This window comes from Chanos chanos, chromosome 3 (assembly GCF_902362185.1).
Source record: "Chanos chanos chromosome 3, fChaCha1.1, whole genome shotgun sequence".
Classification (NCBI taxonomy): Eukaryota; Metazoa; Chordata; class Actinopteri; order Gonorynchiformes; family Chanidae; genus Chanos; species Chanos chanos.
In genome coordinates, this window is record NC_044497.1 from 870001 (window position 1) to 884554 (window position 14554).

Sequence of the window (14554 nt, forward strand, 5' to 3'; positions counted from 1 at the left end):
GACAGTGAAAAAAAAGAAAAGGGGGGGGGTAGAGGGAGAGAGAGAGAAGGGGGAGGACAGGGAGAAAGATGGCGAGAGGGAGAGAGAGGTAGAGAGGGAGAGAAAACCATAACTATAATCTGGATCTTGGTCAGAGAGTTTGTCAGTTTGTCAGCGTTTTCCTGTGCATTTACAAACTCATCCAGTATGAGAGAGAGAGAGTGAGAGAGAGAGAGAGAGAGAGAGTGTGAGAGAGAAAGAGAGGGAGAGAGAGAGAGTGAGAGAGAGTGAGAGAGGGAGAGCAAGAGAGTTCTCAGCGGGCATTCGTGTTTCAGTGATTATATTTCTCTGGGATCGTACCAGGATTCTGCCACAGGTATAAGATACTGGTATAAAATACCTGTGTAAGATACTGGGGTTCTGCCACTGGTATAAGATACTGGTATAAAATACCTGTGGAAGATACTGGGAATCTGCCATGGGTATAAGATATTGGCATGTGGGCCAAGAGAGATGGCTTGTGAGGAACTAGCTGAAGCACTGAGAAAGCCGTGTCAGGTTTCCCAGAGTCCTCCAGCCACACCCGTTATCTCCCGTTGCCGTGGTGTTTGCCAAATGCTGTGGATGATATCTGATGATTTTGGTGGTCATGTTGCATCTCTCCCTGTGTCCCACTGAATCACTGTCAGCCCTGAGCTCTCAGACCACACCCCCAGAGCCTGACACAAAACCTATCATCAATCAAAAACTTCACACTTCAAACACTTCACGCCATCAAAAATTCGACGGGATCAAACCCCAAAATCTGACCGTCTCACAAAAAATGTATCAACATTAAATCTGTCTCTCAGCTCCTAGAAGTAAATGAATTATTTTGAACATCTAACTCTCCAGCACAGTCCAGACAATACGTCTAGAAAACCTTGACTATTTCTGTAACTTCGGGGAGTTTTTCTGCTCACCGGATGACCTTACTGTGGAACAATGGTCAGGGTTAAACAGGCCATAAGAAAGAAATTAAACATACCGACTCAAACCAAAAACTATCATCCTGTCTATAATGAGACTGAACCAAACCCCCCCCCCCCCCCCCCCAAAATTAGCAAAACCAGCAAAACGATCAGTTTAGAGCCCATGATAGACTGGGACACTCAGCTGAACTGGATGTCCAGCAGTATCTGAGCTCCGTCATGGCTGGGAGCTGTGGTTTGCCCAGTGAGGTGTCTCTCACCGCGAGAGGATTTGGTTTTGAGAGGTGCAAACGTGTTAGACTGGCATCACATACTCACCAGTCTTAACACAATTCCACAGATAGTGACAAACACACAATTATCTGGGAATTAGTAATGGTGATACAGTGAAAAGCTACTGGTGAGAGGATTAGAAGGGACATTCTATTATTTCAAGACGCTGAGTCATCTCAGCTCAACACGACAGCTAGGGAACCTGCCAAGGGTCCATGGTACGTCAGTCAAGGGTTAAAATATCAGAACAAACACCAGGTTTAAAATGTTCAAAACAAGCCTCAGGCTTTTGTGCTGATTCTGGAGATTTGGGCAGTATTACATGTCCTGAGTGTGCTAGGATTACTTAAACCAATCACACACCAGCAATCTCACAGCATTTTAAACCAGTTCTGTACTGGAAATCTTATTGGATTACAACAGTGTTTTAAAAGCAAGAGCAAGAGTGTAAATGTGATAAATTATGTTCCACTCCACAGACTGCTGGTTAGACACTGCATTGTTGATTGTGTTGAATTTAATTAACATTATCAACTTATTAACTTATTAACTTAATAACTACCTTATTAACATTATTAACAACTTATCTATCTATCTATCTATCTATCTATCTATCTATCTATCTATCTATCTATCTATCTATCTATCTATCTATCTATCTATCTATCCATCTATCCATCTATCTATCTATCCATCTATCTATCTTGTCTGTATGCACATCATTCCAACATATCATAATGTTTTACTATTGTGATTGTAATCATTCTTTCTGATTAGTGATTTGTCCTCTCTCGGTCTCTAGTCTGCAGTGTAGGGCTGTGTCGTAATGATTCTCGCAGTTTCACAGAGTTTCACGGAGTTTCACAGAGTTTTATGGAGTTTTACGGAGTTTTACGGAGTTTTATGGTGTTTTACGGAGTGTGGCTGACTGATTTGCAGGTACAGCCTTAAACCCATCTGGCCTCACTGGGGGACACCGGCCTGCTGCGTCTGCTCGCCGTGCTAACTGTACGTTGCTTTTGGAAACAGCCCTGAAGAAGAGCTTCTCAGTAACATGATGGAAGTAACGAGGTTGGTTTTCCCACATGTCATCTTCTATGTTTAGAGCAGTGTCAGGTGTTCTGGAGGTGTGGCTTACAGCTGCACCTGGAGCGTCTCTGGAGAGCGAGAGTGTGTAAGGAGAGGACGATCTGATTCGATTTATTCACTCTGCAGGATCAGGAGGTCAGAGAGGCACAGCGGCAGGCGGAGTCAGAGTTTACTTTAAAACCGAAGACTTTTTAAGTTCAGGAATATCGTTTCTTCCATTGCCAGGGGGTGGAGTCATTTTGAGACACGTGACAGTCTGGTCATTTATGGCGTCAGTTCACCAAAGCTTTGATCTTAACAGTGAGAGTAAAGTGGTGAAAGGGACGATGCAAACGTTAAATGAAATTCTAATTCTAATAGTGCATAGGAGACTACACAAACTCTGCCTACATAACACATGGTGTCTGTGTGACATTCTCCAACTGTGCCAGTTAAGTTTACACTTCCTCTTCTTCCACGCCTCTCTCTCTCCCTTTCCCTCTCTCTCTCTGTCTCTCTCTGTCTCTCTCCCCCCCCCCCCTCCCGCCCCTCTCTCTCTCCCCCTCTCTCTCCCTCCCCCCCTCCCCCTCTCTCCCCCCCCTCCCCCTCTCTCCCCCCCCCCTCTCCCCCCCTCTCTTTCTCTCTCTCTCTCTCTCTCTCTCTCTCCCCCCCCCCGCCCCTCTCTCTCTCCCCCTCTCTCTCCCTCCCCCCCTCCCCCTCTCTCCCCCCCCTCCCCCCCTCCCCCTCCCCCCCCTCTCTTTCTCTCTCTCTCTCTCTCTCTCTCTCTCTCTCTCTCTCTCTCTCTCCCCCGTCTCCTCCCCCCCTCTCTCCACCCCTCTCTGTCTTTCTCTCTGTCCCCTATGTTTCTATAGATTTCTTGTTCTCCATCTCACTTCATCTGTCCCATTCAAAATTCACCAGTTCTCTGCATTTTGCTGTTCCTATCTCATCTTTATGGGAAAGACAGGTGTGTATGTGTGTGTGTGACAGAGAGAGAGAAAGAGAGAGGGAGAGATGTTAAGAGTCTGGGAAATTTCTGGGAAGGAGTGGGGTTATTTGATCGGTGGTTAATTAAAGATGAAGGCGGTTTGGTGGTAATAAATTCTGATGAATATGATGGTGCATGATGTAAGATGAGTTTGGATGAGGCAAAGAGCAAAGGTCAGCAAGAGGTTATTAATAAACACATGGGCGCGGTTGGAGGGACTAAAACACACACACACACACACACACACACTCACATATACATATACACACACAGAAATAGAGAGAGGGGAAGAGAGATTTTAGAAAAGGCAGATCATGTGTATTTTAATAAATGACTGTGTTAATGAACTGAAGTTTTCAGGTTGCCTGTGAGTTGAATGGTCATAAATTCAGAGAAGGGTTTGGGACTGAGGGTTAAGGTGGAACTGTACTGATTTACTCTAAAAAAGCAGGGAGTGAATTTGATGGTTTTTCCAACTGACTGATGATTCTACTGATTAACTCACGACGCTCTGAAATACACAGCCCCTCATTTTTTTGATCTATTTATAGGAAGTGGTTGTTAGCTTTCACCTTTCCATTCATTCCAGTGCTCCCAGTGCTAGAGCTAAAAATACACCCCAGCACTGCCGCGGCCCATCCGGTCCCCTGGGGACCCTCCTGAGACGTGTTATTGCGGATCAGGTGTTTGTCTTTTCAAGTGAAAAACTTTGCAGGCTTCAAGTTTGATTTGAGAGGTTAGTAATGTCCCAGTCATGTGTGGTGATGCTGTCATGGCAGGTTCCTGGTGTAATAGTTACAGGGGCTAGGGAATTCTTAAGGTCAACACTGATATCACTGAAACAGATAAGATTCTAATGCACCAAAGATGGAAAATGATTAAACACTGAACTTGGCTGATCTGAAACTGCATGAAATATTCCAGTCTGCTCAAAACAGCTGGTTAAGGTTTAGAGTTACTGAAGACCAAGGGCCAATAATTTGGAGATGATGTGGTTTGGGGTTAAGGATTAAGATTAAGTTTTTTGGGTTAATATTTAAAAACTAAAACGGTTTGGAGTTTGGATCTCAGGCCTGAGGTTTAGGTTGACAGGTGTTTTATGGTTTTGGGGATGGGTTTAAGGGGTAGGGGTTTAAACTGTTTAAATGGTTACATGTGAAGGGTTTAGTTGTTTTGGCTTGAATTGTTTAGTGTGAAGGGCTTAGTTGTTTAGATATAAAGGGTTACCTTTGAAGGGTTTAGTTTGAATTTAAATTGTTTAATATGAGGGGTTTAGTTGTTTGGGTTTAAATGGTTTAGTGCAAGGGGTTCAGTTGTTTGGGTTTAAACAGTTTAATTTTTTGGGTTTAGTTGTTTGCGTTAAAATGGTTTAATGTGAAGGGTTTAGCTGTTTTGGTTTCAAGGGTTTCGTATGGAGGGTTTAGTGGTTTGGATTTAAATGGTTGCATTCAGGGCTGGTATTTAATAATTAGAGTTTTACTGGTTACCAGTATCTGAGAGGTTGCAGGGTGTGCTCCAGTGGCGGATGAGCGGCACTGGTCTGAAGCCCTCCAGTTGAGAGGAGATGTCTGATGTGTGAGAGGAGATGTCTGACTGGTTGTAAATCACAGAAATGAGTTATCTGAGCCAAAGGTTAATGCTGGGCAGGCAACAGCCTCCAATCACAGAGTCACACACTGATCTGGAATGGACTTCTTAAGACATCAAATGATCTGACCTGAACAAACAGAGTCAAGAATAGAACACCAGGCTGAGGGTGTTTGCGGCCAGTAAAGAAAGTGAGTTTTTGGAAACCCCGGGGTGGTGTCCAGGGTAAAGGAGAGGGCGGTAGAGACATTTTTTGGGTTGATGTTTTTTCAGGCAGACAGGTGACACGACTCTGTGGCTCTCTCTCTCTCTCGCTCTCTCTCAGATTACTGAGCACCAGGTGATTTATACGCAGACAGGGTCACAGGGCAGGTGAGAGTGATGGACAGATGACAGGAGAGGTAGGAGAGGAGAAGACAACAGCCATATTTCACTCTCTCTTTTTCCTGCCGCTCTCTCCGCTGGGGATGTAAAATTTAATGACCACTTTGGCAGCTTTTTCAAACTGTGAAACTACTGCTTATGCAGAAGTGTTAAAATACCCCACCAATGGCTCTCTACCACATATCAGGGGAAAAAGACAATTTATAACGTTTTTAAAAAAATGTTAATCGAGTTTTTTGATGGGCTCTTGTTTTATATCTTCTTATCGTATTTACTCGGATGGAACACGGTCCATAGATACTCACACTTGGAAAACATCACCAAAACTAAAGGAAAACCACGGAAAACTAAACGAAAACCACGGAAAACTAAACGAAAACCACGGAAAACTAAACGAAAACCATGGAAAACTAAACGAAAACCATGGAAAACTAAACGAAACCACAGAGAACTGAAGGAAATTAAAGGAACCGAAAGAAGTGTGTGTGTGTGTGTGTGTGTGTGTATGAGTGAGTGAGTGTGTGTGTGTGTGTGTGTGTGTGTGTGTGCACCATCTGCCCTGCTCTCGATCTTTCTTTCCTGTCATCCTCTCCCATCTCTACCCTGGTCTTTTCCATCTTTACTACCATCCCCCCTTCTCTCTCTCCCCCATTCTCTCCCTCCTTCTCTCTCTCCCTCATACTCTCTTTGTCTCTCCTTCTCTCTCTCTCCCATACTCTCTCTGTCTTTCCTTCTCTCTCTCTCTCCAAAACTCTCTCCTTCTCTCTCTCTCTCCCATACTCTCTCCTTCTCTCTCTCTCTCTTCCTCTCTCTTTCTGCATGTTTCAGTTGTGCCATTCAGCTCTTGTCACTAAACCCCATGAGAAGAAGACCGATTTAACATTCCAGATTAAATTAGCTCCTAGTCCTAATCCCTTTACCCACTGCAAGATGTGAATTAAACTAAAACAGATCTTATTAGAGACTGTGCTCCTTCTTAATCTGGGCAACGCCATGTTACCCAACACTCAAGTTCCAACCGTTCAAAAGCTTTCGTCCGCTAAATAATCAGACAACACCACCCGCACAAACATACACGCACACACACTCACATAATATAACTGTTAAACACACATGTGTATGTACAGACATACATGTGTACTCATGCATTTCACACCCATCAAAGCTACTGAAAAATCACATTGCTTTCATTTGCCAATTAAATCAGTCCATATCAAATCGATGCAGTATCTACACATTTAATTTATCAGGATTTAGTAATTTTGTAGCTATGTCAGTTATAATCAAAGTTATTACAGCACCCAAGTGCATATATTGACCTAAAGTATCATTATTATCATTATTATTATTATTATTATTATTATTATTATTATTATTGTTATTATTATTATTATTATTAGTTTACCTTCCTGCGTGGGCTCAGGCATGGTGGCGAGTGTCTCTGACTGCTCCTTCGTTTGACTGAAGCTCTTCTTTCACTCATTCCTTTTATTCCTCCGCTCCTCACTGTCATTCCAAACTCTCTGGGAACTTCAATCAGCCCCCCCGCAGCAGAGAGGGAGGGAGGGAGAGAGGGACGGAGGGAGTGATAGGAGGGGGGGGGGGGTCTGCCATACCAGAGGAGTCACATAATTACTCAGATAATTAGACTCATATACATTAAAATCACAGTAAAAACTTCTCATATTGGACAGAAACACTATATTAGCCCTGAGATGACCACACTGAGAGAAAAATACACTGTGAGATGTCTATGCTCTGAGAAGCCCTGAGATGACCACTCTGAGAGAGGAATACACTGTGAGATGTCTACGCTCTGAGATGACTATGATCACTGTCCTTGATCATGGCAAATGATCACAAACAGAGAAAAACACTGACAATGGACACACACAGACCTGACTACAGACACACACAGACCTGACTACAGACACACACACACCTGATTACAGAGACACACAGACCTGACTACAGACACACACACACCTGACTACAGAGACCAATACAGACCTGATTACAGAGACACACAGACCTGACTACAGACACACACAGACCTGACTACAGAGACCAATACAGACCTGACTACAGAGACACACACAGACCTGACTACAGAGACACCAAATATCAACAGATTAGGGACAAAACTTTCAAAATGATCGGTAGCATCCTCCAATATGTACATGAATGAATGAGTATGTGTATATATATATATATATTTATATATATACACACACACACACACACATACATACATACATACATACATACACACACACACACATATATATACACACACACACACACACATATATATATACACACACACACACACACATATATATATACACACACACACACACACACACAACACGTGTATATATATATATATATATATATATATAGTATATAGCCCACTCGTGGGCCCACCACCTGCGAGGGGAGAAATAGGGGCCAGGTGCGATGCCACACGGGTGGCAGGAGGGGGCAAGGGCCCCAGCGGGCTGGACTTATGGTACAGAAACTGGCTTTTGGTACGTGGAATGTCACCTCTCTGGGGGGAAGGAGCCGGAACTTGTGTGGGAGGTGAAGCGATACCAACTAGATATAGTTGGGCTCACTTCTACGCACAGCCTTGGCTCTGGAACCAAACTCCTGGATGGGGGCTGGACTCTATCCTTCTCCGGAGTTGCCCGGGGTGAGAGGCGATGGACAGGTGTGGGGTTACTTGTTAGGGAAATCTCTGACTGTCGTGACGACGTACGTGCCGAACGGCAGCTCAGAGTACCCAGCCTTCCTAGATACACTGGAAAGTGTCCTAGTGAAGACACTATCTGGGGACTCGCTAGTTCTACTGGGAGACTTCAATGCTCATGTTGGCAATGATGGAGAGACTTGGAGGGGAGTGATTGGGAGGAACGGCCTACCCGATCTGAACCTGAGTGGTGCTTTGTTGTTGGACTTCTGTGCGAGTCATGGATTGTCCATAACGAACACCATGTTTGAGTTTAAGGCAGCTCATAAGTGTACCTGGTACCAGAGCTCCTTAGGCCAACGGTCGATGATCGACTTTGTAGTCGTCTCATCAGATCTGCGGCCGTATGTGCTGGACACTCGGGTAAAGAGAGGGGCAGAGCTGTCAACTGATCACCACCTGGTGGTGAGTTGGATCAGATGGTGGAGGAGGCTGCTGAACAGACCTGGTAAACCCAAGCGCATAGTGAGGGTGAACTGGGAGCTGCTGGCTGAGGACCCTGTCCGGAAGATCTTCAACTCACACCTCCGGAGGAGCTTCTCCCTGATCCTGAGGGAGGCTGGGGACATGGAGTCCGAATGGACCCTGTTAAGAGCCTCCATTGTTGAAGCGGCAGCTTTGAGCTGTGGCCAGTGAGGGAAGCCGTCAGGCTGAAGAAGGAGGGCTTCCGGGCTTGGCTAGCACGGGGGACTCCGGAATTGGCTGAGAGGTACCGGCATGCCAAAAGGGCTGCAGCGACGGCTGTCATGGAAGCAAAAACTCGGGTACGGGAGGAGTTTGGGGAGGCCATGGAAAAGGACTTTTGGTTGGCCTCAAAGAGGTTCTGGCAAACCATCAGGCGAACCGTCAGGGATGGGGAGGTCCTGACCTCAACTGAGGATGTGGTCGGACAGTGGGAGGAACACTTTGAGGAGCTCCTAAACCCGACTGACACGCCCTCCACAGAGGAGGCAGGGCCAGAAGATTCATGAGGGTCGTCACCCATCTCTCTGGCAGAAGTCACTGAGGCAGTTAGAAAAGTCCACAGTGGCAAGGCGCCAGGAGTGGATGAGATCCGCCCCGAAATGCTGAAGGCTTTGGATGTTGTTGGGCTGTCATGGCTGACACGCCTCTTCAACGTTGTGTGGGAGTCAGGGACAGTGCCTGTGGAGTGGCAGACAGGGGTGGTGGTCCCCATTTTTAAAAAAGGGGACTGGAGAGTGTGCTCCAATTATTGGGGTATCACACTGCTCAGCCTCCCTGGGAAAGCCTACTCCAGGGTACTAGAAAGGAGACTTTGGCCGACTGTCGAACTTCGGATCCAGAAGGAACAATGTGGATTCCGTCCTGGCCGTGGAACAGTGGACCAGCTGTTCACCCTTGCACAGATACTGGAGGGATCATGGGAATTTGCCAATCTAGTCTACATGTGTTTTGTGGACCTGGAGAAGGCTTATGATTGTGTTCCCCAGGGTGTCCTGTGGGGGGTACTGCGGGAGTATGGGGTGCCAGGTTCGCTGCTGCGAGCCATTCGGTCCCTGTATAACCGCAGTGAGAGCTGTGTCCGTATTCTCGGCACAAACTCATTCTCAGTGAGTGTTGGACTCCGCCAGGACTGTACCTTGTCTCCGATCTTGTTCTTAATTTTCATGGACAGGATCTCAAGGCGCAGTCGGGGTGAGGAGGGTGTCCAGTACGGTGGCCTCGGGATTGCGTCTCTGCTTTTTGCAGATTATGTGGTTCTGTTGGCCTCATCAAACTGTGACCTCCAGCATGCATTGGGGCGGTTTGCAGCTGAGTGTGAAACGGTCGGGATGAGGATCAGCACTTCCAAGTCTGAGGCCATGGTCCTATGCCGGAAAAAGGTGGCTTGCCCCCTCCGAGTTGGGACTGAGTTTCTGCCTCAAGTGGAGGAGCTCAAGTATCTCGAGGTCTTGTTCACGAGTGAGGGTAAAATGGAGCGGGAGATTGACAGGCGGATCGGGGCAGCGGCGGCAGTCATGCGGTGGTTGTACCAGACCGTCGTGGTGAAGAAGGAGCTGAGTCAGAAGGCAAGGCTCTCAATTTACCAGTCGATCTTTGTTCCAACCCTCACCTATGGTCACAAGCTCTGGGTAGTGACCGAAACAATGAGATCGCGGATACAAGCGGCGGAAATGAGCTTCCTCCGCAGGGTGGCTGGGCGCACCCTTAGGGATAGGGTAAGCAGCTCAGACACCCGGGAGGAGCTTAGAGTAGAGCCGCTGCTCCTCCGCATTGAAAGGAGCCAGTTGAGGTGGTTCGGGCACCTAGTCAGGATGCCTCTTGGGCACCTCCCTGTGGAGGTGTTCTGGGCACAACCAACTGGGAGGAGACCCCGGGGAAGACCCAGGACACGTTGGGAGAAATATATATCTCGGCTGATCCTGGGAACGCCTTGGGATCCCCCAGGAGGAGCTGGTGGATGTAGCCGGGGAAAGGGACGTCTGGGCTACCCTCCTCAGCCTGCTGCCACCGCGACCCGGTCCCGGATAAGCGGCAGAAAATGATATGATATGATATATGATATATATAGTATATGCAGTTGAACCTAAAATTATTCATACCCATGCCAAATTTGGATTCACAGTGATTTTTTATTTGACCAATAGGTTTCATCTGTCTGGAAATGGTATAAACTAGTGACAAAAGATGGTAAGACATTGTGTCAGAGATGTTAATGATAGATTTTAACTATTTCTATAGGGTTTTTTTTACATTTTAAGTAAAAATGCCACGTCCGAAAATATTCATACCCCTTGGAATGGTCGCAAATTTTTGAGAAAATGCAAGTTCCTATGCCATTCCAAATGCTCGACCATGTTCTAGAGCATTCTAATCAACTGTAAATGGAGAACAGCTCATGCATTAGTTCTCTAGTCAGTTACTAGTCAATGGCAAGTCCTCACTAAGTGAGGACCTCTGGTTGCACATTGTGGCTGCTCACAAGACAGGGAAAGGCTATAAAGCCATATCCAAGTGTTTTCAAGTGCCAGTGACCACATGGACGCCGACCAAGGAGGACTTCACTTCTCACAGACAGGTAGAGAAAAGCTCACCCTGCCTCTGCTGAAGCTCACCTGGACAAAGAAGAAAGCTTTTGGTCATCGGACCACAGAACTGACGATCAAAAGCTTTCCTCTCTTCTGTCTTGGAGAAGTAGAGTGCTCCTTGGTCGGCGTCCATGGAGACCAGCCTCGTGCAGTGTGCACTGGAGTGTCCACCTTGAGATGTTGGTACCAGAATTGCTCAGATTCATCAGGGTGGCCTTAGTGGTGATCCTTGGATTCCACTTGGCCTCTCACACTGCCATTCTTGCCAGCGCAGGGGTCACTGCTGGCCTCCTACCCTCCGCCCTTTGAGATTTTTCACAGTGCGGAACTCCTTGTACTTTTAATTTATGCTTTGCACTGTGGCCACTGGCACTTGACACACTTGGATATGTCTTTATAGCGTTTCCCTGTCTTGTTAGCAGCCACAATGTGCAACCGGAGGTCCTCACTAAGCTCTTTGGTTTTAGCATTTGACTAGTAACTGACTAGAGAACTACTGCATGAGCTGTTCTCCATTTACAGTCGATTAGAATGCTCTAGAACATGGTAGAAATTACCAGGACCATTTGGAATGGCATAGGAACTTGCATTTTCTCAAAAATTTGCGACCATTCCAAGGGGTATGAATATTTTCGGACGTGGCATTTTTACTTAAAATGTAAAAAAAAAACCTATAGAAATAGTTAAAATCTATCATTAACATCTCTGACACAAGACACAATGTCTTACCATCTTTTGTCACTTGTTTATGCCATTTCCAGACAGATGAAGCCTATTGGTCAAATAAAAATTCACTATGAATCCAAATTTGGCATGGGTGTGAATAATTTTAGGCTTAACCGCATATACTATATATATATATATTTTTTTTTACACACACACACACGTTTGTGAGTGTGTGTGTGTGTGTAGAACTGATCTCTGGACAGTGAGAGAGCGTCCCTCATAGTGACACACTGCCGTGAACTTGTGTACAACACTGTTAGTAGGTGAGGTAATGCAGCCATGACCTTGGCTGACTTGAAATCAGCCCAGCAAAACCTGAGGTCATAATTTTGTGCCGCCAAATAGAGGTGATAATGAGAAATATTAGCCAGTGTCGAGTTACCCCCACCGTCAAAGATAAACCTGCTGATGTGAGGGTGAGAGGGTCCCCATAAATTAGGATGACATTGCCTGGGCTCATAAAACACACTCATAACGATGAGTTAAACCTTCACTGGTCCTGATTATTCACACAGTAAATCCCTAATCAGACCAGATTATTCACACAGTAAATCCCTAATCTGACCATATTATTCACACAGTTGATTTTTTTTAAGAAGATTGTTAACATGTTAGTAGATTATTTACACAGTATGAAAAGATTGAGTTCACATACTGAACTTAAAAACAAAACAGACACAAAGAAAAACAAACAAAAAAGCTAAAAGCTAAAAGGTCCAGACCTCAGCATCCTCATAGCTATGTATGGCCGTGCGTGTGTGTGTGTGTGTGTGTCTGGTGAATTAGGAGGACACTTGACAAAAAGGACACAGTTCTACTGGGGATGCCTTGTCAAACTGGAGTCAAAATTATAATCCTCACTGGTAAAAAGTATAACATAGGCTCTTATAATGCTGTTATTGGTAAATATCAAACTGTGAAAGTGTTTGTAGTTAGTACAGAGTCAGTGGTGGGGTCAGGTTAGGTTGTAGGGTCAGGGTTGGGGTCAGGTTAGGTTGTAGAGTCAGGGTTGGGGTCAGGTTAGGTTGTAGGGTCAGGGTTGGGGTCAGGTTAGGTTGTAGAGTCAGGGTTGGGGTCAGGTTAGGTTGTTGTTCTTTATTTTTGGTTCCTGGAAGTCATTGGAGGGTCCCCAGAATCTAGCCTGTGTTTGCGTGTGTTTGTGTGTGTGTGTGTGTGTGTGTGTGTGTGTGAGTGAGAGAGAGAGAGAGAGAGAGAGAGAGAGAGTCGTACAGAGAGGTGAGAGAGACATTTTGATATCCTGGATGATTAGCTGATAAATGCTATTTCTTTTGTTGTTGTTATTATTGTTGTTTTGTTTTGGGCCGTACACATCTCCACATGTGGAAGTCTCCACTGTTCATTTCCTAAATCTTTACATTTTCCCACAACTGACCAGCAGGTGGCACTGCTGTTCAATATGATTTAATAGAATTGTTCAAAAAAATGACTAATAATAATAATAATAATAATAATAATAATACTGAGACTGAGTAAGCGCAGGGTGAAGCGCTCCTCTTGGAGACAGCCCAGTGGGGCCTGTCCTTAGATTAGCACTGGAGCTGAATTCTCCAGACCCCTGGTCCTCCTGCAGGAGCACCGTCTACCTCTGAGTTAGACACCAAGTGTGCCAGCAGGCCAGCTATTTTAGTCTGTCATATGAGTTTACAGTGATGGAGCGAGAGAGAGAGAGAGAGAGAGAGAGAGAGAGAGAGAGAGAGAGAGAGAGAGAGAGAGAGAGAGAACAGGAGGGGGTAGACTCTGCGGCTCCAAACTTTAGCGCGTGTGTACGATGCTTGTGTCATCACACACAGACCTGCTCAAGTGAGATGTCAGCCCCAGTGACCAATGGCTTTAACAGGTCTGTTTAACTCACACGGCCTATAGAAATGCAAACACTGCTGGGGATTTTCTTTTGTTTTGTTTTGTTTTTTACAGAACATTCTTAAGGGGACTGGTGTCTGACAGAGGAACTGAGAGAGTGAGAGAAGACTGAGAGAGACTGAAAAGAGAGAGTAATAAGAGAGATAAAGGACAAAATTAACAGTAAGAGGAGGAACTACTCTAGAGTTTAGTTTCAGTTCAGTTTTAAGAATCAGAAAGAAAGAAAGAAAGAAAGAAAGACAGAGAAAGAAGAGAGAAATGTGATATGAGTGAACAGAATGATGAATGAGTGAGAGAGTGAAGTGGAGCTGATGGACTGTGAATTGTAGACACCGATGAGGAGGTTTTAGGAGGAGAAATGGATCTCTGACTGCAGCTGTTGTTGAGTTAGTTGTTGGCTGATTCTTGATGACAGAAACACTGGGGAACAGCTTGGTAAACATTTGAGGGAAGTACTATGAACTGGGGCCCAACCACACCCTGTCGCATCACACACACATATGCATGGATGTATAACATTTATAACATATAACCTATATTACTTATAACTGGACATGTACAACACTGTATTTAAGTGTAGTACACAGACAAACACAGACGAAAGCAGTTTAAAGAGACCTTCTCCACCACTACTGAGATGTTAACACTTATTTAGAAGCGCCATCCTTTGGACAGGCAGGGGATTGCAGAGCACATGGAGGACTGAGGGTGGAACAGGGGTGTGGCCAGAATACATATCTGGGAAGGAGAGGAGGGGCAAGGACAGATTTTTGGGATTGCACAGGTGGGAGGTTGGTTCTTGTTTGGTACCTCTGGCTAAGAGATGACATCTTGCTGTCTCTCTGGTTCCTCTTCACTGTAAAAATGATTTGATCAATAAGTTATGTTAACATCT

The 14554-nt window shown here is 45.4% G+C and overlaps 1 protein-coding gene across 1 annotated transcript in view; it reads right to left on the reverse strand.

The window, feature by feature from the left end:
- The window catches only part of LOC115808726 (myosin-binding protein C, fast-type-like), a gene marked incomplete at its 3' end in the record, with an annotated part of 41159 nt that extends 34482 nt beyond the window's left edge, over window positions 1-6677 (reverse strand). The window contains exons 1-3 of the mRNA XM_030770186.1: window positions 6656-6677; window positions 4767-4868; window positions 2191-2369 (exon numbers count right to left, since the gene is read on the reverse strand). Of these exons, the coding sequence (XP_030626046.1) occupies window positions 2191-2369; window positions 4767-4868; window positions 6656-6677 (303 nt within the window). The remainder of the gene's footprint in view (window positions 1-2190; window positions 2370-4766; window positions 4869-6655) is intronic.
- Window positions 6678-14554: the final 7877 nt, after the last annotated feature.